General features: G+C 43.6%; 1 protein-coding gene and 1 long non-coding RNA gene across 3 annotated transcripts in view; both read left to right on the top strand.

Moving 5' to 3' along the window:
• The first annotated feature begins 5,598 nt into the window (after nucleotides 1-5,598).
• Nucleotides 5,599-27,934, top strand: part of LRP8 (LDL receptor related protein 8) — a 170,695-nt gene continuing 148,359 nt past the window's right edge. The window contains exons 1-2 of one of the 2 annotated variants that reach the window (XM_064665197.1): nucleotides 5,599-5,745; nucleotides 6,560-6,679. In XM_064665197.1, coding sequence (XP_064521267.1) covers nucleotides 5,676-5,745; nucleotides 6,560-6,679 — 190 coding nt within the window. In that variant the 5' untranslated portion in view covers nucleotides 5,599-5,675. The remainder of the gene's footprint in view (nucleotides 5,746-6,559; nucleotides 6,680-27,934) is intronic. The other variant, XM_064665198.1, reaches the window with a different exon arrangement.
• LOC135419098 (uncharacterized) lies at nucleotides 14,750-27,763 on the top strand. Its single transcript, XR_010432823.1, has 3 exons — nucleotides 14,750-16,493; nucleotides 18,928-22,956; nucleotides 26,121-27,763. It is a non-coding gene; the product is annotated as an uncharacterized LOC135419098 (long non-coding RNA).

Below are 27,934 nucleotides of genomic sequence, written 5' to 3' on the forward strand. Positions count from 1 at the left end.
CTGCCATCCACACACAATAGACCACTTTGCAGCATTGGAGCCTAAACAAATAAGGTGTGGGAGAAAAACAGAGCAAGCATCTAGCCAACAGGGTTTTTAGAAAGGAAAAAAAATCTAATGCAGGCTTGGTGCTGCTCCTCAGTTTCCCTGTTTGTGTCTAAGCCCTTTGGGAGCCATGGAGCAAACAGCAGCCTGTGGTACTAATCTGCTGCTGTACAGCTCCAGTATATGGTCACTGTAGAGCTACACGAGGCACTGTCAACTTCAGTTTTGCTCCAATTCATGATCCCTTTGTTAGCAGTAATAGGATGAAGAGTTCGAAGTGAAACATCTTGGAAAAATCCCACTGTACTTGTTACTAACTGTGGCCTCAAGTCTGCATTTTTGTTTGCTTTCACAGTGATTAGTCACTGTACAGCAGCAAAGAGCAGATCAGTCTAGAGCCCTGCTCCTCTGGCATGAGAGATCTTGCCAGACACCTAATCCTCACTTTTTTCCCTCCTCAGTCCCTTCATTCTTATACTCATTAAAATTAATGGCAAAGGTCCCTATGGTGATGGTAGGTTTGGTTGCACTCCGAGCTCCATTGTCTAGGGGTGCTACCATGGCAGGGTGTTCAGCCCTGGGATGGGAAAGACGGGCAGAAGCCTTCTGTGTTAACTCCTCCCTGCTGAATAAAAACTTTGCCAGTGGACTTCAAAGCATCTCTTACCTTTCCCCTGATTTAAATCAGTTGGATTTAAATCTGATTGTGTGATGTCCTCCTTTCCTTACTAGGCCATGAACTAACTAAAAATAAGGACATCATTAGAAGACTTGGAGCATGCTAAGGGGGTTAAATTGGCCTTTTAGACATGAAACAAGCAAAAGGAAAGTCCTGATGGCTGTGAAAGGTCCCTAAAATGTGAAAAGGAAAGGTGTATCCAACAGAGCATGGATTGTAATAAGAAATATGAAAAGCAAAACAGCAAACAGCTGACTTAGTGGATTGGAGTTCTCTGTAAAGAAGTTGAAGTTAAAAGAGAATAAAATTAAGCTAAGAAACAAAAGAGATTATAGAAGACATTGAACAAAGCATTTTTAAACAATAAAAGTTCCAAAAATAAAAGCATAGAAAAAGGAGATCAAAGAGACAGCATTTAGTCAGATACAAATAAAAATATGAATTGGGAAAAAAAAAACAACCTAAAGAATTAGAGCCTTAACTTGCTTTCACAGAAAAAAAGAGGATTTGTGCAAATGAAAAGTTATATCACCTGTCATTAAAGTGCCCTTACAAAGGGACAGAGGAGGATGCACAGCGGGCTGGAGGGTAAAATGTTAATGAACATTGATGCTAAAGTAGCAGCAGCCAAACACATGAATTAAGGGAAACTCGACAGCCACATGGGCAGGAGTCAAAGTATTTAAGGAAATTAGTACGGGAAAATTGGAAATTAGTCTAGGGAAACTATGAAAAGAGGGGAAGTAGAAGAAACTTTCTGTGCAGTTTAAAATGGGCAGATTTTGAAGAAATTTATCAAAACTGAAAGATTAAAGTATCTTAACGGATAAAAACAGTAAGTAAAACACTCTAAAACAGAGAATTAAAGAAAGTAGGTTTGGTAATCCCAAAAGTAGGAAGAAAGGTTGTGAAAAGTTAGTCATTTTGAACACAGCAGGTAAACACTAGGAGCTATGTAAGAATTTGAAGGACAAGTCCTGTTCAGAAATTAACCTGTATTTATGCTTTGCTGGGTTTGTGGCTTGTTTTGTGCCTCACTTAGTAGAAGCAGCAGAAAATTAATTTTATTTTTCATTGTAATATACAATACTATGTATAGCTGGAAACTCAGTAGTTTTGGCAAGAGAATTTTATTTTAAAATGTAAATAATATTGTAGGCACTGACATATCATTCGGCAATTTAAGGAGTGTGGCTGCTAGTGCATTGCAACTTTAATTAAAAGGTTTAATTTAAATATCCTTTTGCAAAACATATTACATTAGCATATCTAAAAGCCGTGACGGGAGTGAAGGAATTAGATTTGTCTAGCTGAAAGACAAGACTGAAAAAGTCAGCCTAATGGACAGGGGATATTTTCAAAGGTTATTATACAAATAGAGGAGAACAGTTTTTTAAATGTCCATTTGAAAGAAAGAAATATATTGTAGAAGGACATTAAATTGTTTGAGGGGGAATGGTGACAAGAGGGGCATTAGTACAAATAGCTCAGGAATTTAGGTCTCCATGGCTGGAAGAGTTTCATCACGTAGACTGGAGACTTCCCAGAGGAAGCCTTATGTACACCAGTCCTGTTGTTTCTCTTCCCTGACAGTCTGCCATTATCCTATTTTTTACATTTAGCAAAGATTTTATTGACAAATGTATGAAGCACCCACCATTCTTCCATTCCCGAGAGAGCTCTCTCTGGCTGGGGCTGCTCTCCAGCAGTGGTCACAGGCAGGGAGGTGCTCAGCTTCTTGGCATTCCTGAGTGACAGTAAAAAAGCCGGGTAGGTCTGACAGTGCTCTAAGGGCACCATCACAGCCGGGCTCTCACTGTTAAACAAGGGGAAAGCTGTTGCCTGTCTCTGTGTGGATGGAGTTGGTCACCTCATCTTGCACAGCTGGTCTGTGGCCTCTTCAGCTGGGATGTGGTGAATTCTGAAATGCTCCTGGGCATTGCATACCAGGTGGAAATGCTTGGAGCATGGTGTTCAAGATGGGCTTCTGGTCTGAACCTGTGTAGGAGTGTTCTGCAAAACAGAGGCAAGCATACATAGAGTGGACAAAAGCTGGAAACAGCAGAGGAACTTTGACTAAAATAAGTTTGGTGCCTTGCTTTTGACATGCTTCTGAATGATTTTCTTAATTCAGTTCCCAATCTGTGATTAGGAGGGTGTGTATATGCACACCCGGGGGACTAACCAACAGAAGAACCTGGTGTACTAACACAAGCCTGCAGAAAATCCTGTGTGCAGGGTGTCAGTTATTCATCCTGACACTAGAGAGACTTCTCTGATGTATAAGCTGTAGCTGTATGAGATATATATAGATCTAAGTGACCAATTGATGAAAAACATAAGTATGGAAAAAAGATCTGGGTCCTGTGTTAGGAAAAAAATCCATCTCTAAAAATCTTTTGTGAAATAGATGAGAGAAATGATATGGATGACAAACAACACAGAGCTAGCTGACAGACCTCTGTAGAAATAGCATGTCACTGTTTAGATGTACTCCCTGCACTATTAGTGGGTGGCTGATCTGTGTTAGTTTGTGTTGTTTAATGTGCAGCAGGGTGTGACCAAATGAGCAGGTTCCACATACAGCAGTTATTGAACTGTCCCTTCCTTCAAAGCACGTTGACTGGGTCTGAGAGCCTCCTGCTCTCCTCTTCTTTGTGCCCTGGGGCTGAGGCTGCCCCAGGGATGGTTGGTTTGCCTGAACTTTTAGGGTCACTTTGAATGTTTAGTTCATAGATAGAGGTAGAACATACCAGTCACTCAGACGAGGAGTAAAAGCAGTTGACACAGCAGCCTGAGCCTAATTCCTAATAAAAACTATCTGTAACAGTCAGCAAAGAAACCTGCTCTCAGCTGCAGTGTGGGTCAGAATGAGCTGGAGACCCCTGGTCTCACCTACCATAACCAGCCTGGACATCAGGAGACAGCCTGGTTTATGTGTGACAAATCTGTGAGCAAACTCAGTTGCCAAGTAGCAAATGCAGTACATTAAAATGTATTTTGCTATGATGGTTACTAATTGTAGTATTTTAGCTGTTGGAGAAACAGCTTTTCGGCCATTTTACTGTTCGGCCAAAACCTGTCTGTGCTGTTGCTTTACAGATTTCCAGTCTGGATAAAAGAAGCATGAGTTCCTGTTCCAGTTTCTCACTCAAGGGGTGAGCTCCTGGAAGAGACATACCTTGGGAGGTAAATTAATTGCCTTAACTATTGGAACATAATGGATGAGATTTCACTTCTCTTTCATACCAAATGGTTTACCTTGCCTAATTTACTGCCCCTTTAGCACCTCTGGTTTCCTTCTTGCCTCTGCAATTCCTTGCAGACACATATGTCCACAAGATGGTACTAGGCTACAAGTAGCCCCTAGGATGGGTGGTCAGTGAAGGCCGTTGGAATTGCTGCTGGTCAGGTATCACCAGAGCAGCTCACTCAGAAAAAGCTCATTAGTGTTGTTTCCTGTGAGAGGCAGTCAGGCCAAAATACTTGTTTGTTTGGGGTTTTTTAATGAAACAAAATTCTGATAGGAATCATAACAGATCATTGCTGTGACTGATTCTCTGCACACTCACACCTGTTTCATACCAAATAGCTTCATTACTGTCTTTGGAGCCACGTCCAATTTAAACTAATAAACTAATTTAGGAAAGAGAAGAATGAGGCCAGGAATTGTAGCAGCTTTATGAATCTGTGTTTTGGCACATTTAAGAAAGAGAAATTTGACCTAATGTATTATAAATACCTCAATTGCTTTAAGCAATTATTGTAATCTATCACATTGATGCAGCCAACACAAACATGCACTACATTTCTCATGCTAAAAAACTGTTCAAAAAGGCTTGAATAAATTGTTAATACTCTATAAGCTGCTGGTGAAATAGCTCAATGATTAGCTCTTCTCCTCTTCACATGATGCAAACGCATTAGTGACACTGCTGACTAATGACTTGCAAAATTTTTGTTAAAGGCACAGGTGCATTTTTAAATGGCAGCCCAGTTCTGAAGTCAATGGCATTTCAGGCTTTGAAACTTAAAATCTCTATTACATTGGTTTATGTAAAATTACTGCTTGATTTTTAGGTTTTTTTTAAAATAACACTCCACATAGAATCATGTTAATTATGCTGTGATGTTAGATTCAAGTTACTCCTGAAAAAAAACTTTTCATAATATGATTACTGAAATACTGTTAATCCTGACTGTATGAACAAGGCTGCAGTGTTAATTAAAGATGGTGAACTGCTTTCTCAACAGCACTGTGCAAGTGGAGTGATAAATACAGCCCCTGATAGCTTGTAAAACATTGGCAGTTCCTGATCAGAGGCAGGTGCTTAAGCAGTACAAAAGGTGAACGATTCTTGCGAAGGGAGGTGCCCACCTTTAGCATACTTCATTCTTGCTTCGCTCATTCTAATACAATTAAGCGGAGATGACCACATCAGTGTGGCCATAATGAAATCCCTCAGTGGGAGATCTGAAGTAATGAGGAGAGCACGCAATTTGTGACTCGAGGCCATTTAAAAGAGTCCGTGTGTTTAATTGGCTTAATAAAATCACGATCATGAATGAGGCTGTCACTGTAACAGGGCCCACGGAGGGATGCTCATGACCCGAGGGCCGGACGCAGCTTGGTCCAGCCGGGCCCGTCCGTTCCAGTGAGAGCTCCGGGGTGACGCACCCTGGGAACGCGAGCTGTGCGAGGGCGGTGTCCCGCAGGTGTCCCCGCGGGCGCGGCCCCTCCGGGGGGCGGGATGCCGATCCCGGAGGTGCCGGGGGCCGGCCCGGGCGGAGCGGGCCCGCCCAGCGGGGTGCGTCACGGCGCGGCGGCGGCGGCGCGGCGGGGCGGGGGCGGCGCCGGCCGCAGTCGGCACGGGGCGGGAGGAGCGGCGCGCCGGCTGCGCGCACCCCGCACACGGCGCGCTGCCACCGAGGGAGGGAGGGAGCGAGCACCATGTGCCGGCCCGCGCTCGCCCGGCTGCTGCTCCTCCAGCTGCTGCTCGTCAAGCTGCACCTCGCCAAAGGTGGGTCCGGCGCGGCCCGGCCGCTCTCCCTCAGCGCCACCGGGGAGGGGGGCGAGGGTCCTGCCGGCGCGGGCACCGCGGGTGTGCGGCCGCGGGCACCCGCTCGAGCGGTGCCCTGCGCGGGGTTGGGGACCTGCGGGGGTCGGGCGCGCTCGGGGGTTGCGACCTGCGGGGGCCGGGCGCGCTTGTCAGCGGGCGAATGTGCAGCCCGACCGCTGGTGACAGGAGCTGCCACCTTTAATCCCTTTCAGAGGGGATTTGTGCCTCATCAGAGCAGCGCGGCAGCGAGTCTGCAAAGCAGATTTGCTCCGTTCCCCCCCCGCCCTCAACTTGAGTTGGGTCAGGTCCCTTTTCCCGGGACGGCGCCGGTGGCTGTTTTAACCCCGCGTCCCAAGGTGTCGGCGCGTTTTGTCCCGGTAAGGGATGCGCAGGAGGTCCCAGCATCACTGCGCTTTATAATTTTTCTTTGTCTGTTGTATTTCGCGTTTAACCATCTTCTGTTCTCAGGCTGCTTTTCCCTCCGCCTTTAAAACAATGCGGGGAAGCACGGGAATGGCCCCTTTTATCCCCGCACAAAGCAGCTCCGGGATCGCCGCTCTGCTCCCGCGGAGGCGCGTCTTCCCCAGCCCCTGCCTGAGCCGCTGAGCCCCCCGAGCCCAGCCCGGCCCCCGCCCTGGGCCGGCGGCGGCTCCCCGCTCCCTGCCCGGGCTGAGCGCGGCCGGGGCTGGCGGGTCCGGGATACCCCCGGGATGCCCCCGCCGCCCGGCCGTGGGAGCGCGCCCCGCTGACCCAGGCGCGGCCCCCTGTCTCGCAGGCGCCGTCAAGGAGTGCGAGGAGGACCAGTTCCAGTGCCGGAACGAGCGGTGCATCCCCGCCGTCTGGAAATGCGACGAGGACGACGACTGCTCGGATAACAGCGACGAGGCGGATTGCCGTGAGTGTCCGTGCCCTGCGCGGCATGGCGGGGGGCCGGGAAGGGCGCGATTCCCAGCGCTTCCCAGCTGCGCTGCGCCTCTTTTTATGAATGAATGAATGAAGTCGCGCCGTGCCCGGCTCCGGCGCCGATTGGCTGCCGGGAGCAGCAGATCCGTGACGCGCCGCGGGGCAGCGGCTCCTCCACTGCCGGCCCGGCCCGGCCGGGACACCCCGAGCGGGAGCGGCAGCGGCTGCGATCACCTGGCAGCTCCCTGCCCTCGCCCTGCCGGACCCCTCGCCTCCAGCAACGTCCCTGCTCAGAACGTCTGAAGACAAGTTTGTGTCCTCGGGGAGCTGGGAGAGATTTTTAACCCCCTGGGAGACCGTGCTCAGGGCCAGGGCCGGGTGCTCATGTGAAACGCGGCTTACTCATAAGCATCCTACAAGATGTGGGGTTGGTGCGAGTTCGTGTTTAAATATGTTTGCAGTCGTGGTGAGAAGGGAGATGAACAAGTAGCAGTGTTTGGCTTGGCAGTGTCAGCCACGTAACACTGATTCCCTGGTAGCATAAGGGAAGAGAGAGCAAGATCTATACTTTCAAACTTGAGAAGGTGGCACTCTTGCCTTCTCCTGTGGTGTGGCTCAGGTGTGTGCGAGTGGAAGCCTATTGGGTAGTTAGTAGGGTTGTGCTGTTATTACCTGACTTAGCTTGTTTACAGCTTCTGACAGCCTGAGATAATTTGGCTCAACCATGGACTGTAAGAAGCATCTGTAAAAGAAATTATGGAGCCTAAGTCTTGAAGAGAAGTATCTTTAATTTGAAGTTTTAAGCAAATATTGTAGCAAGTACCACATCTCATGAATTATCTCTGTAGGATAATAGGTGCTGAATGTGCATCAGGTTAAACAAACTCTTTCAAGTTCATAGACCCAGTGAATGTATGAAGAAAAGAAGAACTGCTGGTTATGTGTTTTTCTGTATGTGATTGTACTGCTAACAGCTTTACCTGTAAATCTGTGTCAGGGGATATTCAGAGGTGAAGTCTAAGTAGATTAAGGAGAACAGGGATTCTCAAACTCTTGTTCACAGAGAACATCTTGTTACAGTGTAAAATATAACATTTATTTGTAGTGCTTTTGTATTCAGAGAACTTGATAGGCTTTATATATGCTTAAGTTTATGACCTGGGGAGTTAGCAGCATTAGTTAATTGAGATATAGAAAGGTTTTTGCAGGAATTATAATGGCACTATTTCAAGGCAACTTAGATTTGGAATGTTTCAAGTTACAAAAGATCCAGGGAAGTCAAGGCTGACTGAGAACCAGCTTGGACTCATGTCTAGTTATAACTGGTCATGCTTTCTCGAAAGTGTACGTGTTTCCAGAGGGAGACAGCAATCTGTGGAAGCACTGGGAATCTCTGAGCAGGTAGATAGTGGTGTTCTCGAAGTCTGCAATGTAAAACTCTGCGTGCTGTTGTACAAAGGCTTGGTGAGCTGCAGGTGACCTGAGGGCTGTGCTTTGGGAACTGCTTCTCAGAGGTTGGGATCGAGACTGGAGGAGCTTCTTGAACAGATTCTGCACCCCACACTCCACATTGAAGAGCAGGTTTGTGGCCTTAGCTCCTTGCCCTGCATGAGTGAGTGGGTCAGTACCTGGACTGCTTTATCTTCTCCTTTTCCTTCTGATCAGCCCTCTAACTATTGTGTCAGAAGAGAGAGTGTGGAACAACGTCCTGCTGAACATCAGCTCTGTGTGCATTGTGCTGTGTTACAATGGTTAGATGGATAATTGCATCTGATTTAGTTTTGTTTCAGAGGGGTTCTACAGTTGGGTTTGGAGCTGAAAAAAATATGATGGCTAGATTGTGGTAGGATGGTGACTTTGGAGATATTAGGAAAAAATTTTTGGATGTGGAGATATCAGGAAGAGATCTTCACTTTAATCTGAATTTGGCATTTATTATTGATTGGGGATCATGCTACAAAATTTACTAATGAACTGTTTAGTTCATATATATTTATAGACTTTGCAGTTGCTTCTTCAAAAAGTCTGAAAGACAAAAATCGCATTTCTCACACACGCTTTTCTCACTTATATTGTTCTGAACACTGTTTTATTTTGAAAATGCATACTGCTTTTCAGCATATGGAATGTTTAGAGTTCTGTTCACTGGGTGAAAGAGTATGTTCCATGTGTTTTTGCTTCTAGATATCACCTCTGTTATCACTGCTGTAATAAACAGATATTTGTTTCAAAACTATTTTATGAACATATGCGATGGAAGAAACTGTTCTGGAAAACTTGGCATGCTGGAGTGGTAATGGAGGGGAAAACGAATATGCAGGTAGCCTGCTGATAATGAGTACTGATAAGGACCCTGATAATCTCTGTAATTACCTGCTGATTCTTTTCCACAGAGTTGAAAATGTATTTTTAATAGCTCATTGCTGCTTGTCTATATCCTCCCTTACTGAAGAGACACGATGGTCTGTCTGTGTGAACAATTGGTTTATGAAACCAATTCCTTGTGGTAGGCGTGTATATACACTGGAAAATTTTGTAACCAAGAGTGTCTTAAATAGTTCTCCGGAAGGAGATTTTTTGGCAGGACTCTGTGTGCTTCCTGCTAGAAACCATCTTTGCACAAGACTGAATTCTTGTTTGTTTGCTGTTATTTGTGTCCCCTGTTATGTTGTGTGTCCCATGTCTGCCCCTGGTTTTCCCCCCATCCCTGAGATTTGCTGGTATAATTTTGGCTTTTTTAAAGGAGTTTTGGACTCCGAGGAGAACGTCCTGGTAATCAAACTGTATCTTTTCCTTGGAATTTGCTTTCCATTCAGTAATCCTTTTCTATTGTGGCTGTAGTTATCTACCATAGTACTAATGTGTGAGTTAATATGGCAAACATTGGAAACAAAGCATGAAAATTAATGATTTCTGCTCTTAGACATATCAAATTGGTCAGTACTGGTTTGTAAGGTGAGTTAAGCTTGTCCAGGACAGGGTTGACTTTCTGGGCTGCCAGTGCACGTGGCTGACTCATGTCCAGCCTCTCATCCACCAGCACTCTGAGTCCCTCTCAGCAGGGCTGCTCTCGATCCCTCCATCCCCAGCCTGGACTGATCCTGGCAGTTGTCCCCACTCAGGTGAAGGAAACAGAGTAAAGTGTTTAAATATGAAGATGCCTTTTTGCTGTCATGTTTTCAGAAAGTTACAGCACTTTAAGGGAAAGAAAATAAGCGAGTAGAGATATTCCTTAATATGTTCCTGTGCATCTGATGAAAAGAAACTAAGTTCTCAAGAGAAAAATAGTGACAGTTATGTTGTTTGGATTGCTGGGGAAATCAAGTCTTAAACTCTGGAATCAGAAAGCTTGGGTAGCTATTACAGAGTTTAAATCTGTTTTAAGACTGTTTACTCTGCTCTTTGCAAAATGATTTGTTTGAGCTCAATCCAGCATAGGCCTGGGAAGACAAAAACCCGGTCACAACTTAGAGCTTGCACTGCCACAATGTGCACTGTGTGTGATGCACACAATGAGGACAGGGCTCTAGGGCAGTTCTGAACATGATTCTTTTAGATGCATTTTACTCCTTCCCTGTGATGCTTTTTCCTCTCAGGAAACTCTGGAAAGGCAAGACTGAATTTTATAACCTATTTCAGAGAACATTTGCAGATACAGTCATTGAGACTTTTCCATAATGGTATAGCAGCAACTTTATAAAACATCAAAGCTATTTTTATAGTGGGAAACATGTCCATTTTCTGAGGCACAATGCTTTAGCAAAAGTTTGCTCCTTGCTGAGATATTTGGAATGTGGAATACTGACTCTTGTTCTGTGTCTCCCTCAGGAGAGGTGGCAGCTGCAGAGCCTCGTGGGCCCCAAGCTGAGTGTCCAGGGTGCTGTGTGACACATCACCCAGAATGGAAAATCCTAGAGAGCTGCTTCCATGGGGGAGTGGCTCTGGGAGACTTTTCCCCCTGTTTTGCAAGTTTCTTCTTGCTTGCCACTGCAGCCAGCAGAAAACAAGGAAGAACTTGCAAACTGCAGCCAGGTACAATATATTTGACGCAAAATAGGAGCTCTTTGATAGTTGTGATTTTATTTTTCTGATGCAAGTAAGGTTCACATTATCTTAACCCAGACCAGAGTATGGGTGAAAGAGACTGGAAGATCTCTGCTTACATGTTTCACTGGTGATTAAACCTTAAATGTGGCAAAACAATCAATAGCTTTACCAGTTTCCTAAAATGGAACACAAGCTTCCAGCCCACTTCAGCTTTGTAATACCTGCCTGCAGGGGGACACAGCCAAGTGCAGAATTACCATTTCTCCTTTAAACTTCCCTTTGCCATCTTTGTATTGGGATCCTCTCTGTGGTGCTGCTTTCTGGTGAGTACTGTTCATAGGAATATTTTGTACTGGACAGGACTGAGGCTGCCTCAGGTGTGAGATGCAGTCTGAAGGGAGTTACTGTTTCCAAAACTGTTTCTATGTGTACAGAATTCAGGGTAGACCTGTGGAATCAGCAAACTTCCCCCTACCTCAGCCCTTCCCTGCCTCGTGGCCACAGTAGGTGACTGTGTAGCTGAGGCACACTTCCCTTGCCATCTGGAGGAGGAATTCCTTTTCTCCTGCTGGATTTGTGCAGAGTCTGTGGAGAGTTTGACTGCTGTTTATGCGAAAGCCCAGGAGGCAGCTTCATAGTCTCTTTGCTTTTCAGTGCACATTTCCCTAGAGCTGGAATTCGGGAGTAAAAATACATCAAAAGCCTAATTGAGAACTAAATTCTGGATCCATTGAAGAGTTAAATGTGGCCTGGGTGGCTTTGAAATGCAGCAGTGTAATGCTGTGCCTGATTGAAGGTTTTGGGAGGTGAGACAGCGGGCAGTCACAACTGCAACAGTATTCTGTAACTTTTTGTCTTCTGTTATCTGTTGCTCCAATTTTTCTTCGTGAACAGTATCCTGCATGCTGAGTGATAGCTGCTTGCCACTCTGGAGATGCCTTGCACATCACCATGTGGAGAAGTCTTGATTCCTTTGACATATGCATGGTCATATGCTCTTGATTTTGTCAGTGATAGTGTAACTGCGTTCTGTGACCAGCCTGCATGTTTATCCCAAAACTGAAGGCACTGGGAAGAGTGGTGCTGAGGGGCAGGGCTTGTTTGCTTGCCTGTGTGCCTGTTGCCTGCCTGTCCTGCTCTGTACTGTGTCCATGTCCAGCCTAGGCTCGAAACCAGTTTGCTGATCTCTTGTGTTCCACGGTGAATGGTTTTAGTCAGTTATCTTCCTTTTTTCATTTTATTCCCATTATCTGCTCTGAGAAAACTAACTTGCGTGTTTTTGGGGTCTGGATTATCTTCCCTGTAATTGCAACCTGCTGCAGTCTTTATGTGGAAAATCAATCTTTAAGTACATGTGGGAACCATGCCCTTTTCCATTTTGCCATTTCCTGGTGCATTTTCTTGAGGAGGTTAATTTATGCAGTTTTATTTATTAAGCAGTCTATATGGAGATTGCTTTCCAGGAAATGGTGATTTTCTATCACTCCTGCTCATGGTCTGGGAAAGAAAGAGAGAAAAAACTGGAACAGGACCACTGAAAAGATAGAAGAGAGGGCTGAGGTATGTGGGAGAGTCATTGGGGGCGTTATGGCCACAGAGGGAAGAGAACTTGGTTTTATGGAGTGCTGCTCTGCCACAGAAGGCAAGCACATGAGTTGCTCTAGATACAGCTACAGGAACAAGCTGTGATGTGAAAAGCTTTCCTGAGGTCAAGGAAAGATTGAAGGAAAGAAGGAAATTTTGAAAGTGGAGTCAAAACTGACTTGGTTTGTTTACCAGAGTGCTCAGAGCTGTCATTTCAGAGGGTGCAAATATATTTTATGTTTTGAGCCAAGGCAGGCAAGCTTCATCCAGAACATTTTAATGTATAAAGATAAAACAAAGAAGCTGTGGCTGCCCCATCCCTGGAAGTGTTCAAGGCCAGGTCGGATGGAACATTGAGCAACCTGATCTAGTGGAAGATGTTCCTGCCCATGGCAGGGAGTTGGAATGAGGTGATCTTTAAGGTTCCTTCCAACCCAAAGCATTCTGTGATTCTATGAAAAGTCAATGTAGACCAGTTCTCTTTTGTCTGCAGTGTTACAGAGCCAGGATTAGCACAGGTTTGAGATGTCATTTCTTACTGATTGATGTTAGAATGGAAGATACTTAATATTAATCAGAAAATATTTAGAAATTAAGTCAAATGAACAAATGATGAGACTGGAGAAACCAAGTGTTGTGTGTTGGTGAATGCATTTCTCTGACACACCTAGACTAGGAGGTTGCCAGTGCTAGAAATAATGAGTTTTCTTGACTCCATTGTTCACCTAAAGGACCATTAAACACTCTGTAATGCCTGAAAATGTCTGACAATTATTGATTCCCTCAGCTGTTTCTGATAGAGCAGACACCCAGCTTTTGTTTCTGCTGGCTTTTTCAATGTCACCAGCTTTTTTAATTCACCAGCAAATCTACCGTGTCCTTGATGTGCCTCAGAGACTGTGATGTTGTGTTAGGGATGCCTTTGTGGTAGACTGGATTTGGTGTGAAGTTCTCCTGGTCCTTCTGCTGATGACCTTTTCCTCTCTACAACTTTCCCATTTACCTGCAGCTTTTCCCTGGTAATTTCAAAGGTGTTCCCAAAGCGTGTTGCTGCTCAGCTCCGCTTTTCTGTGTCGTTACACGGCTTATAAAATGCTGTAAGATGTCAATTTTTCTTCCTTTGCTTTGCCCAGGCAAACAAATCAGTAAGCTGAGTTTGAGTGATGGGGATGAAGATTTGTGTTGCTGTTTGTTTCCTTATGCAGTAGCATGTTCTTGGTAGAAAATGAGTGTGCCTCCTCTGGGGTGCTCTGCTCCCAGTGCAGGCAGCTGGTGCCAGCCAAAGGGAAATCCTCACTATTTAGTGGTGCATGTGCAGGAAGTGTTGAAAAAGCTGAGTGTAGTTTTTCTAACTCTCTATTTCCTGTTAAAATTATTAATATTTAGATAGCCATAAGGGAGGGGAAAAGGGTAAAAGGCCCTGTGATAAAATTAATGCAGATTTTCTGCTCTGTGAAAAATTCTGTCTGAAATACAAGTGATAAAAAACTGATTAGACTTTAAAAGTTATAATGATGCTGTAAGCTAGTTGAAAAATAAAACTAACCCCATCCAGACTGAAATATTTTCAAAAGGCAGATTTAACCCAAGAGAAGCCAGAAGATATTTAAAGCAAGGATGTGAGCTCTGTCCCTGATGGTCTCTCAGGGTGAGAGATAGTGTTTCTTGCCATAATAATGATGCCGTGGTAGACTGTGCTTCTGTTCCTGGCAAGGACCATGACTTTTCTTCTCAAGCTGAGGCAGATCTGGCAGCCCTATGCCTTTCTCCTCATGAGGAGGTGAATAAATGGTGTTACAGCTCTTCTGTACCTGAGTGACTCATGGTTGTACAAGTAGCAGCAGAGCCAAGAACAGACATGAAGTCTCCTACCTGCCAGTCCAGTGCTCTGTACACACAGCTGTACTAGTTACTGGAGAGGTACCTGTTGGACAAGTAGAAGGGTTTCAGTTTTTCCTCCAGGTTTCCTGTTTTTTTTTTTCAGTCTAAGCTAAGCCTGGCAGTCAGTCTAACCTCACATTTAATGCCAAGAGCAAGTGTTAGAAACTAGGAGAGAACAGGATTTATAGCTGGCTTAGAACAGTAGTAGCCTTTGGGCTGCAGCCATGTAAAGAGAGCCTTATTGCCAATTTTTTTTCTTAGATGTTCTCTTTCTGATACATCACTATTATTAAATGCATTATTAATATTTATTAAATGCTTGAGAGCATGTGTGGCACTGTACCAGGACGAGAGCAGTGAGGGACTCGGTTTCCATGGCAGCAGGAGCACAGTCCTGTACTTGCAGAACCAGAAGGGCTCTTTTTGGCAACTGCTCTCTGTGCTGTGATTACTTTTTCTTTTTTAAGATAGATCTATAATTTAAAATCTAATTCATTAGCACTGCAGAATCTTGTCCATCCTGAATGTGAATTTTGCCTGCTGTAAGTTTCTTTATCTTTTTTTTGAGTTCTAGTAGCTTGGTTTCTGTAGCTTCTGTGGTTATGATTTCGTTTACTTGCAAAACACTGAAAGAGGTGAAAGAGTGTATTTAAAATCCATTGTAATAGATGGAAATTTTCTCTTGATTTTGTTTAAGTTTGAAATGTTATGTTGTTGTACGCTTCTCTCCCTTTCCAGGTAGCCTATAGCATAGATTCATCAATTAAAATAATTGTTGAAGAAACTACTGTGTGCATACAACTGACAGTAAACTCCTAACTGCACTATTTCCCTCATTTAGATAACTGCTCTGATTCCAGGTTTTAACTTAATATTTTATTTTGACTGGCCTTATTTCATACTTTTTTCATGTTTCCTTCTTAGAGATGTTATGTGTAACATGATGTACATTGAGGTGACATTTTGCTTCATTTCAAAGGGTGAATGAAATTTTCTTTTGATCCCAAGTCTTTGTCCTGCCATGTGTTACCCAGTAGAGCTTTTCTGTCCATCGTTGCTTTCCATGTATAAAGTTAATATGATTCATTTCTTTGGTGACTTTTCAGGCTTTTTTTTATCCTTATTGATGGAGATGAGTAAGGTTGTAGGCATCTTTCCAGATGTGTTGCATGGGTCTCCTACAATACCATCTGCTTGGTTTGCTGTTCTAGCAGTGATAGTGTATCAGTAAACCTTGCTGGATTTGCTGGACTTATTCCATCCAGATATGATGCTACTCCATGTGATCCAGGGAGAAGTTAAGAGCATAAAAATCAGCAACAGCAGGAGTAGTGAATATACTTCAACTGAGAATAAGAATTTCAGCGTAAACTTACAACTGTTCCTGCAGACCTCTCCTCCTGAATCCTGACTGTGTCTGTACAACTACTCAAAAACAGAGAAAATGGCCCAGTTCCTTTGATAACAAATATCAGTGCTGACTGATGTAGGCCAAGAAATACACCTCCTGCCTCTGGAACTGAATGCTTCTATTCTTGTTCCTGCAGTTGTGTTATGCTGATTACACATTTGTCATCCCATACCTGCTTAGCAGTTTAGCTTTCTATGAATCTTCACCCTACAAGTGGACTAAATGTTATCTCAGGGATGTGAAAACTGATGCTGAGGGAAGTTATCCTCTGCCCAAGGCTGTAGAGTTATTCAGCAACTCATTGTGAACACCAGTGACTCATGAAGAATGTCCCCAGATTCTTGTTTTCTGGTCCATTATCACATTGTTTTACACAGATAATCGTGTTGCTTGGATTAAGTGACTGCTCAAGGGCTTAGCCTTTGCCTTTGTCATATACAGTTTGTAAAGTATTCAGGAAAATCCCAATGTTGACACAACTCACTGTTTCAAAATTTTAGTGTTGGGTCAAGTGCAAGAAACACTTCAAATAGATCATTATAGTATTTAGTATCAGAGACACACGAAATACAGGTGTTTGAGGAGGAGTGTAATGATTTGCTTTGCATTTCAAAATGGACTTCTTTCTTTTTGTGCATTCCAACATATCCTGAAGAATAATAGAGAGAGACATCACTGCAGCCACCTCTTCAGCTGGCCAAAAGTTCCTGTTTGAGACTGCACCTGACAGAGTTTGTCATTGCTAAAGAGGCTCTTTCCATTCCGTGGAAAGAGGGCCTCTCCAGACCCTCCTTTACCTCTGTGCCCACACCTTGCTGTTATCTGAGCACTGTTGAAGGAACTTATCACCAGTGCACCCATTCCTCCATAAGTTATTTGTGACGTATCCTTTTCGGGAAAGAACCAAAGTAACTGAGGAAGTTTAGTTTGCTATTATGTGTTTTATTGCTGCTAGTCCTTTCCTTCTTCCTTTCCTGGAAAACAATAAAGATAAAAGTTTAGATTGCACAACTCTGAAGGTTGTGTAAGTTGGGCTCATTATACAGTTTAGAAGGGGTAACTAAATGTGCACTGTTCTTTAGCAGGTGATAAATAGGGAGTTTCAAAGGGAAGCTCTGGAGCAGTCTCTGCCAGGATCGCACTGCTGTGTTGAAATTTCACACTTTACTTCAAGGAATTACTCTTTGCTGGGTGATTTCTGTTCCCCCTTTTCATGAGTTCTTTTAACACAGAAATTTGTTCTATTTTTTGTAAAATAATGTGTTATGTATGTTTGCCCAAGGAGCCAGTGCATGTTGATCCCTGAAGTTAAATAAGGATTAAGGAGCTGTGTTGACAGGTGCTGAAAAGAATTGTATCTGTCCAGTTCTTGACTGGAGGGTTTCTGCTTGTGGCAGGGTGCTTCAAAGAGTGTGAGTGCAGAGCAGGGGAGACATCCTGGGGCCTGCAATATAAATTCAGGCACCCTTTTCTAGAGGGAAATGATAAATAATGTACTTAATTCTTCTTCCTGGTTGTGGATGAGTATGTGCCTGAGCAACATGGAGCCTTTCCCACACTTGCACATGGCATCTCATTGCCTTGCAATTCCTTCAGGTCTTTCCTCGTGAGTTTGGCCATTAATTCTCATGGCCCTGTTTCACAGAGTGCCTGTCCTCCACAGCAGTGCACCAAGCCTTTGGGAACACTTTCCCTCACTCAGGCATTGCAGGAGACTCTTCAAGGCTTGGCTGAGAGCAGCAGGCATTTCTTCCCATTTGGTTATGGGTGCAGTCATGTGAATGCTGCAAGCCTTATTTTGTGCTAATGCTTGTAGAAAGGATTAATAGCTCCTGCACAAATGCTGTACTTCAGCTGGCAAGAAGATGCTAAGTTCACCCTGCCCAGATCTATTTGCTTAATTTACAGTATTTTTAAATTTTGAAACTGAAATCCAGGTTGAGGCTGCCAGGGTGACAAGTGCTGGACAGACCAGAGCTGACATGGAGCTTCACACCTGCCAACTGTGGATTCCAGTTGAGGCCAGTTGTGCACCAAATTGTTGGGCATTCTGTGAACTGTATTGGCAAAGAATAGCCCAGGGGATGTGTGTTCACAGAACAAAAGCCATCACCCGTCACTGAGCAGTTCTGATCCTCCAGCTTTCAAGGTCAGGACTGAGATATTCAGCACCATGGGAAATGCTGCATTCCTGCAGCAAGAGTCAGGTTTGTGCTGGGGTTACAGGGGCTGTTGCCCTGGCAGCTTCATCTCTGCCCCCTCAGCACACTGTTGGAGTGTTTCAAGAAAACCTGAAACCAGAGTATCCTTTCAGGAGACTGTTTTCTGCCTTTTCCTTCTCCAGGCAAGCTGGATGGCTCAGTGGGTTGTCCATAATAGTAAGGGTTGAGCAGTGATCCTTGTTACTTACAGGTTCCTTTTCTGTGCTGTGTTACTCAGGCTTCGTTATCATATCACAGGGTTAATTTTAGAATGCAAAGAAGATGCTTCTCTGGCAGTGAAAACCACAGAGGGGGAGGAAGGCAGACAAGTACAGGACCTAATTTGCCCCCTTCCCACAATATTTTTTATTTCTTTCTGTGGGGGTGTGTGAGTTTGAATGTGGCATTAGAAACATATTCAGTGAGGGGCTTAGGGCAGAATCTTGCTGTGTTGTTTTTGAGTAGGGTTTTCTCCCTGCTACTTGTTTTTACTGAAATCATGTGGGATTAGGTTTCTTGGGGGGGGGGAACAAACCTGATGACTTAGAACGACAAACTGGAATTCCCTGAAGATTTTTTTTTTTTAATTTATGGCCATTTTTGTGACTGTGGTACACCTGAAAGCTGGTATCCTTTTTCTTGGAGATGGTTGGTGGTGAATTTCCTGTAGATGAAGCTTTTTGGTGCATCAGCTTGACCTTTAACATAGAAAAAGGGCATGTTTAAATGTCATTTTTCTACAGTGATCAGTTTGGTTTATCTGCTACTCTGTTGAGGATTTTTTTCTCTGCTTTTGTAATAGCAGAGATTTTTACAGCACTTTGACATGTAAGAATGATGGAGGTTTTACTCTCTTACATTGGATAAACTCTCCTCAGTAGATGGGAAAGAGACGACTCATACCTGTGAGGGCTCTCTGTGTGTGGGAGAGAAAGAGTTATATTTCTTACTGGATATGAATTAGAAGAGTGAGATCTCATTTCATTCTGAACTGTTAGAAATCAAAATATTAAACAGTGAGTGTCTCGGGATTTGGGGGAGATATTTGCTGTGTGTTCTGTTCTAATTAATTGCAGTATTTGGTGGAGTTTCCTTATTACTTTAATCTACGGACAGCATGGTTCCCTGATGTTGAAAGTTGAAGAAAGAAAACATCTTGTCTGGTGATGGCTCAGCTTGATCCTGCTGCTGCAGAAGTCCCTGAAGAAATGCTGATCTCTTATTTCAGATTGCTGACTAAAACTTGGCCCTGTAGCTCCACAGCACAGGCCTGACCTTCTTGCTGCTGTAGTTCTGTTGAGACTGATGTCTCCTAGCTGGAAAAGCTGCTGCTGTGGGCCCAGAAAGACTGAAAGGAGATGGGTTTGTGTGGTCCAAGAGGTCCTGCTGAGATAAAAGCTCTGGCTGGGCTCCTCCAGAGAACACGTGGCGACCGTCCCCCCTCCAGGCAGAGTTTCACCTTGGGTGATAAAACCTTGTTTTATCTCCTGAGGTGAGCCTGTGAAATAATGGTGAAGGGAGCAGTGTTGGTGGGGGAATATGCTGGATAAAACATCAATTTTAAGTGATTTTTCAAGGAATCTTTTGTCCTCCACAGTTAAAAACAGTCACAGCTGACAATAAGAAACCTTTCAAAACTCAAAAATCAGTGGTTTCAGTCCTGTGTTCTTCACAAAAATGTTTTCTGCAGCAGTTTTCACTAGGGTGTTACCCTGTTTTTCTTCCAGCCTCCAGAAGTGCATGGAGTGTTATTGTAGACCTACAAAACAAGTTCTAGGCTCAGACCACTGTTTTGTTCCAAGTGAGGATTAACTCTGTTATTCTGTTTTGGAGATGAAAGTACAGTTTCATTCCATTCCTGATCTCATGCATTCCCCAGCTGCATTGTTGTGTGAGGACTTGCCATTGGCAAGCCATGAAAATAGAAACCATCCATATTTCATTGACTATTCATTCAGGCTGTATCCAGTACTTCTTTTGCCTGTGTTTTCCAGTGTCCTGCTGGAGGGAAGATCAATCACAGGCATGTTTTAGTCTGTGATATTCCTAGTTTTATAATGATCTTGCTTTCAATTTGGATATTGTAAAATTGCCCCCTTAGGCTGCTTTGTCTGCATCTACAGCTCTGCTCTTTTGTGGAAGGGCCAAGCTCCCTCCAACAGATGGTGTGTTATTCTACAGCTAAAGCACGTTCTTATGTGCTAAACTTCAGGTGTCTCTGCTTTTTGGAGCAAAAAGACCCAGAGCTCTCAGTGTGCTAAAGATATAGTGTGTAGGTCTGAACTTTGACACAGGAGGGCTAGAAAAGCAGGAATGCACAAGGTTGATGTAATATTCCAATTCTATTGAGAGCCTGCTTATGGCAGCAAAATCCTCAGCGTCCCTTTGACTTGCCAGTGCCTCTGGTGTTCACACTGCACTGAACATCACAGTAACTAAGGCTTCTCCAGGCTTGGCCCACAGTTTGCAGTGTTATCTGTCACAGAGGGAACAGACCCAAGGGAAATGAGCATTGTTACTCAGTCCCACAAAATGCTCCTCCTGTGTCTGAGTTGAGCATCCCCAATTGGAGCTCCTTGTCCTGCCTGACAGTGCTGTATCCTGGCTTGGATGTGGCTTGGAAAGCCTTAATTATTACTGCTTTAATCCCCTTGCTTATGAAAAAACTTGAAGTTCGTGTTCAGTTTTAGATATTGTGCAATATATTCAACTGACAAAAAAAAAAAAGGCAAAACAAGAAAACCCCAACCTTGAGCCATTTGGAGAGGCAGTTTTTCCAGCTAAGCTGCAGGCTATTAGATTGCACAGCAGAACTCTTGGTGAGTTCAAAGTGAGTTTACTGTTGCTCTGTGGGTATTTAGTGAGTCACTGTAAACCTCTTTAATTCTGTTACGTCAGTATTGCAACTTACATCCTGCTTTTCCAATACCTTTCCTCAGCTAATAATAATAGGATTTTCCTGTAACAGAAAGGTACTAAAACACTTCCAGAGTATTAGATTTTTAGTTTGACTGCAGAAAATGGGCACAAGAATTACCAAATGTGAGTAGGCACTCTCCATCTCTATCCCTGATGTACATTTGTTTTTAAGTGTATGAACCTGATGGAGATTTGTTTTGATGAGCTTTTGCCAGGTTGGCCTTTTGTTCCAACAGCATTATGTCTGAGTAAGTGAGTCAAATAAACTGCCTTTGAGTTTTCCAGCATGCTGTCTCTCCTCCAGATGAAAAGCAGGTGATTGTGATTCAGTTCTGCCAAATCTATTCTGTTACAAAGTATTTCTAGGTAAGTGGCTATAGAGTAGATCTGTACTGCTCTTGCAAGGATCCTTGCTCATGAAGGCTTCACACAGCCCCTCTGGGGACAGCATTGAGGGGCTGTGTTCTGGGGGAACGGGCAGATAAAGGTCAGGCCTGCTGAAGGGTGATTTGGGTGCTTTGGGCTGCTCTGTCTGCAGCTCTCCACTGGGAAGTTACCTCCCTGTGCAGAGAGGTAGTGTGAACTTGCTGGATTGGGCTCACCCACTGGAAGACAAGGAGACCTAAAGAGAAATAAAATGTCACCAGGGCTGACAATGACACTCCTGTGTAAGGTCTGGTGAGATGGCTGGAAACTCAGCTGTGCCTGAACTTCGTGGTTTTAATAAAAGAAACTTGTTGAGAAAATATGCTCAAAGTGGAGAATCCACAAAGAGCAGAAAGAGGATGTGATGGGAAAGGCAGGCTAAGAGCTTGACAAAACATGTCCCTGTTGCATCAGGCTCTGTGGCAGCCTCTCCCCTCCTCCCCCAAAGCAACTGTGTAAACTTAACCTCAAATATTGTCAGAGGAAATGCTTATCTGGGCACGAAGAGCTGTTCGTGCTCAGGCCTGCTGGTTCCAGAGCCTCAGATTGCTGGCAATAATGATGGTATGTTCTGCATCACATAGACCTCTCCTGTTCTTTGGGAGCAGAGAACTCCCTTCCAGCATCAGATGATGGCAGTTTGATCCCAGCTGGAAAGGTGAGTGGCTTTCCCCATCTCAGGGCTGAGTGTGGTGGGGCAATGGCACAGTTACTGGAACTTGCCAAGCAGCAGATGCACAACAGGAAAGCAGGAGACCTTTGCAGTGATTTATTGTTGCTATTTCCTGTGGAACTGGCTTTGCATACAGAAAACTATCACTGTCAATGCAGAGAAATGGAAGGGTGCAGCTGCATGTCAGTAGGTGCTTTTCTGCTGCAGTAAAGTAGCAGTAGGAAAATAAAAACACCTACCTTACCTGTCTGATTGTTAGTGGGGCCGATAGGCCCTGAAAGTTAGGGTTATTTAGTTTAGGGTTAAGGTTATTTACTAGATGTCCTGTTTTTTAAAAATGGTAACAAGAAGTCTTATTATAGCCATCAACGGGTATGCAATGAGGGCTGGGTACTCTTTTAAAATGTGAGCTCTTTATTCAGGCAAGGGCAGAGACTTGGTGTAAAATGCCTCTTATATTGATGCCTGTTTGTATTGACAGGCTCCTTCAGCTCTCATTTTCCCAGTTTACCCACTTGTGACACAGGGAATGGTTTGTCTTTATTTTTACAGAATAGTGCAGTAGATAGATGGTCAAAAGGGGGGAGCAGGAGCTTGGTATTGCTGCTTAGTTAAATGTATGTGCTTGCAAACAAAATCAGCAAATTGGCATTTGGTCAAGAGAAGCAGCTTTCAAGTTTAGAGGGACGGACTTCTGAATCCAGTAAGAATATTGAATGCAACCCAGATGGCATCCTGGAGGGAAGTTTTGTGGCATCAATTAGCTTGTAGGTGACCGTGCTTCCAGCCAACTGTGAGTTATCTGGCAGCTTGCCACTTGACTGCTAGTGAAAATGCAAGAGCAATGAGATGAAATAGAGTTCCTGAGAGACAAAGAGAAAGATGTCTTCACTTGAGAAAAGAGGTTTGTGGATACTGTTTCTTAAATGATTTAAGCTGTCTGCTTTTGTACAGCCACATAGCTCAGCCTCATTTATATACGTTCCTTTGTCACATTTGTATATATAAACCCATTTAAAACTCCTCTCAAATTTCTCATGTAATTCGTTCTCAGGAAGGAATCTGCAAATAAAAGGGCCACCAATAGCTGGACCAGTGCCCACCAGTGCCCTTGCAGCTGTTGGAAGGTGAGCTTAATTTAACATTTCCTTCTGGAAATAACATTCTGATCTAGATTTTAGGGCTTGTGTATTTCTACTGCAGACTAAGACTTAATGAAGCTGTTGCACTCTGGACTCAAAAGCTGATGCCAAATCCCTGAAAAACGGGATGCATTGTAGTAGATTGTAGTACCACAGTTTCAGATCATCCCACTGAGAACTGAGTCTAAAGTGTGGTAAGAATAAACACCCATATAGAACAGATGTGGGGATGTGACTTCTCTGATGTTAGAATGAACTGGGATCAGTTTTTATTGACTTACAGTTTGTGCATCAGCTAACAGAGCCATTTCTGCATGGCTTTTCTTTTCTTAAAAAAGTTTGTTTTAAAGAGACTTAAAATCATCTCCATGTCTCAGGTGCTAACATTTCAGATGGCTTTTGCATCTGTGCAATGAGGGATAATTAGGTTTGTAGAGCAGATGTTCTGGAAGCTGCACTGCAGTATGCCTGGCTGTTTCTGGCTACAAAGATTTACTCCTGGGTGCACTTGTTTTCTTTTTATGTAGAAGAATGGCAAATTCCCAAACAGTCTTCTGTATCCAGTAAGGACTTCAAGATCTCTCACCAGATTTAGGCAGTAAATGCTTCCCTAAGAGCTTTAGAAATGAACAGTTTTGCTTTCAAGAATTTACTTCAGCTGCTTAGTAGTGAGTTTTTACTCTGCACCGAAACGTGTTGTGGCTTTTGCAAAATGAGCAGAAGTGTTTGCAAAGAAGTAATGATGGTGAGATTTTTCACTCTGTTCTCCTGAGGCATAACAATTTGGAAAAAAAAAAAAAGCCCCCATGGAAAACAGAATGATACCACTATCCCAGAATTGCATTTTGTTGTGAACCACCTTGTGCCATACTTTTGTTGGAGGGAGAAAAGGGATTTTGTAAATAGCCAGATAGGAACAAGGCTACGAGCTGGGAATATGGACACAGGCTAAGAGTGACCTAGGACTGGCTTTATGAAATACAAAATGTTCTTCACACTTCTTTTTGGGGATGTGTTTTTGCTCAGTTTTATCACATCACACAAGGTTGTCTGCTTCTCCCAGTGTAGCTGTTATGAAAAAAGCTATAAAATGGAGGTCACCTTTTTTATCCAAAAGTTTCATCTGATCTTTCAATGAACAGACCATATCATATGTAGATGTGCTTTCTCTCATCACTTGGTCAGGTGTGCCTATTTTTCACAGACAAGAGCTTAGGGAGCTGATCTTCTGCCTTTCAAAGGCTGTCCATTGGCCTTCATTCCAGAGGAGTCAGGGCTCTTCCCAAGAGGACTTTGCTATGTCATTCCTCCTGGCATTACTCCTATACAGCACACAGGTTTGTTTGTACAGCTTCAAAAAGATCTGGTGTGAGAAACAACAACAGCTTCAAGGAAGGACCTGGAGACATAGTGCTAGAAAATAAAAGCTTTCAAAGCTTCCCGGGAGTGCATGTATGTGGAAAAATACTACACATCAAAGTGATATAGTGGAAGGGTTTCTTGGGGTATTCTTTCTACTGAGAATCAGAAATGGGCACTAGTTTCATGTCTCTCTTAGTGATGCTGAATTGGGTCAGTTATGTTCCAGTTCGGAGCAAACTCATCTCCAGTTTGAAGTCAGTGGAAATGTCAGGGATTTCCTGGATCTAGTTCTTGTGTTTCTGAGTGACTACTGAAGGAAGGAGCCTGGGCATGCATTCCTAGGGATCTTACAAGTAAAGTCAAAGCATAATGTTATTTTTAGATCTGATTTTTTAAAATGCCTGCTGAAAGAGCTTTCTCTCTCTGCTTTGCATAAGAATGAACCTGGCAATCAGATCCTCATGTAAATAAAACCTGAAGCTCGTTCAATCAATATTTTGTTCCTTTCTTGGCACGTACAGAATAAAATCACAGAAGAGCTAGTTAATTTTCACAATTAATGCTGATCTTGCAACAACAGTCACGATTTTAAGAGTCACCTAAAATCTAAATCTCTGCAAAGTTCTGGTCAGAGAACTTTTTTCTTTCTCCAGAGGTCACATTGTCACGGCACTCTTCTGCTCTGAGGATTTTATTTTTCATATCACTTTTGGCAGAATCATGTTTGAGAGCTGCATGTTTCTCCTCTTTAAATACCACAATAATTAGGAAGACATCCTGACAACTGAGTCATATGAGTGACTTTTCTCATCTTCAGTACAGGATGAATCCTCCTTGTGCCTGATGCACAGGAAGGTTCAATTCCTTCCTCTCTATTACTTCTAGTAGTTTCTGCAGTTATCTCTCAGCTGCTGTGAGGGGGGGGGGAAAGCAAATTAATATGGCAGAAGGCTGCTGTGAATATACAATTCCTGTTGCTGGCAAAGTTCAAAGTCTGCTTCAATTTCCACTTGATTCTTTCCAAAGAATCCCTCCAAAATGTTCTAGTATCTTGTCAGGGCTGTGCTCCAAGGATACTGGATGACTCTCAAAACCCAGAGTGCTCCAGACCTTCCCGTGTGCAGCAGCAGCTGCTGCAAGGAGGAGTGGGAACAGCTCTCTGTTCCTCCTGCTAGCAACAGCAGGAACATCTTGTAAGGGGCACTGTATTATTTTAGTGCTTGCTGGGACAGTTTATTTTCTTTTTATCTCTGAGCTGTAAGGCACTTAAAATTGGGAAACTGGGCTGCTGATCATCAGCACCAAGAGCTGAACTTTAAATCTGATGCAGCCGAAGGTGTCCGAGGCTAACACACTGGTTCTACATTGGGGGGTTTTCTACTCTTCAGAGCAGGCAAGACCTTGATTTAACCTCTGAGCCCTCTACAGAGTCTGTGTCATTCAATATAAGAAGTCCAATTTAATCCTCAGTCAGAATTTGAACTTCTGTGGCTTTTGCATTTTGAAATTCACTCTGCTGCTCCTCAGGGATCATCTACTGTGGGTTTATGCAGGAGCTGTGAGGACATTACTTTTTCCATTAACATGTGACAAACACTGGTGCTCCTGTCCCACCCAAGGTTTTTGGCATGGTACTACATTCCTATCAAGTCATTGCTCTTAGGCTCATGGCTTCCCTAAACTCATGGGACATTTTAAATTCAGTTATTCATCATGGTCGATACTACTTGGTGGTTTTGTTGAATATCTAATACGAATTTTTTTTAAATGCTTTTCATATTTTGTAGAAATGTCATAAGGAGGACTTGCCTGTTACCCTCTGGTCTAGTGGTGACTCAGCAGCCCAGCAGCTCACACACCTCCTGGAATCCAGGCCAAGTAGCCCAGGCTGATTGGGCTGATAGTCCCAGGCTTAGACAGACCAGAAAAAATAATGTGTGGCCTGAAGAAGGACATCTGTGTTCCTGTTCCCTGCTCAGTTCTTGTATTTAGGGTTGTCTGGCCATCTTTGCCTTTACATCTGCAAACAGAGTGGTGACAAAATCTTCTCTACAGACTTGTTTTGGCAGCACCAAACCCTGAGGAAAAATGTGGTTTTCTTGCCTCTAAGATCCTCCTGCAGAAAGGGGGCAGGCAGGTGGGCAGAACTTGGGAAATAAAGAGCTGTTGGGTGAGTTCAGTCTCTGACTGCTTCCCTCCCAAGCAGGAATAATAGTTTTTGGTCACTGCTTACACTGACTGGAGATAAAGCAGAGTTTTACATGTGAAATATTTCATGGGCAGTTACCAAACCAGAGCTGTCCAGCTCTCCCTTTTGGGTGTTTTACGAAGTCTTCAGTTGGATCCCCATCATTCTAGTCCAAGTCACCACAGCAAGGTTTTAGGATTTGTCATGTCTTTTCCATTTGACTTTTCCATTTCCATGACTTTTCCATTTATTGCAGTATTCTGCAATAAATTATACAGACCTTTGGTCTGGTGCCTCATCTGATTTCCTCCCATTTAGTACATCTCTGAGATGAGCACTTGAAAAGCACAACCAATCCATGACACTAATTGTGGCTAATGAGTGTGTTTTGAAGCATTCTCACAAGCAAATGCAAACCCAGCCTAACAGTGTTTCAGGTTACTGCCTGAAGCTATAGATATGTCAATGCATCCTGACCACCACCAAACAGGGCCTGTGCACAGAATTTGCTTTCCTTCAGTGAGGATGCTAATTCAGAGCTCTCTCACACAAGCTGCCATCTTCTGACTCTTAATAGAGTTCCTATAAAGATGATAAGCTTTGAGACCTACACTTTGTTTTCAGACTTGATTGAAATTAATCAGCTGGTTTGATAAGTAGATATTAACGAGATGTGATCACAGAATCATTGTGTCTTTAAGATACCAGTCTGCAAACAGAGTTGACTTAACTGGAGTTCCAGCTCTGTCTCTGCCTGGAGTAACTTACAGATATATGACAGACATCTAGTGCTGAGTTCCACACTGGGAACAGAGGGGCCACTGCCTGATCCTGGCTCCATGTGAATGCCATACAGGAAAGATACTTCCAAAATACAAGACCTATCAATGCTCACAGCTCCAGAATAACGAAAAGTTGGACCTGCTTCGTAGTTGCAGTTGGTTGCACTGTGCAGAGAGGGAAGCAATGCAGAAATCCCCAGGAATACCTGTGAAGCTGCTAGATTGCCAATGAGGGCAGATTTATTGCTTTGTTGTGGAAAGTACTGGTAAGTACTGGGCTTAAGGTCACTATAAGAAATGCAGTTTATAATTAGAGGAAGGTGATCAGGTTTTGGCATGGAATATTAATTGGTTTACATGGTGCTGCACCTATCGCTTTATTATTCATCTTCTGTAAACCACAGACATTTTTCTTCCTCTAATTTGCTTTCATGTATTATCTTCATAATAGATATTTTTGATGTACATTTGGATGAAATTTTGCTTATTGCTGAAGTGCAGTTGTCCCATGTTGGCTCAAGAGACACTTGTCAAACTGCTGTGAGCTGATCCAAGTTTGACTTTAAGTTAGTCAAATAAATGTTCCTCAATCCTGGAACATTTGCCTCGAGGCTCAGACTGCAGGAGCCTT

This window comes from Pseudopipra pipra, chromosome 9, assembly GCF_036250125.1.
Source record: "Pseudopipra pipra isolate bDixPip1 chromosome 9, bDixPip1.hap1, whole genome shotgun sequence".
In the NCBI taxonomy this organism is placed as follows: domain Eukaryota; kingdom Metazoa; phylum Chordata; class Aves; order Passeriformes; family Pipridae; genus Pseudopipra; species Pseudopipra pipra.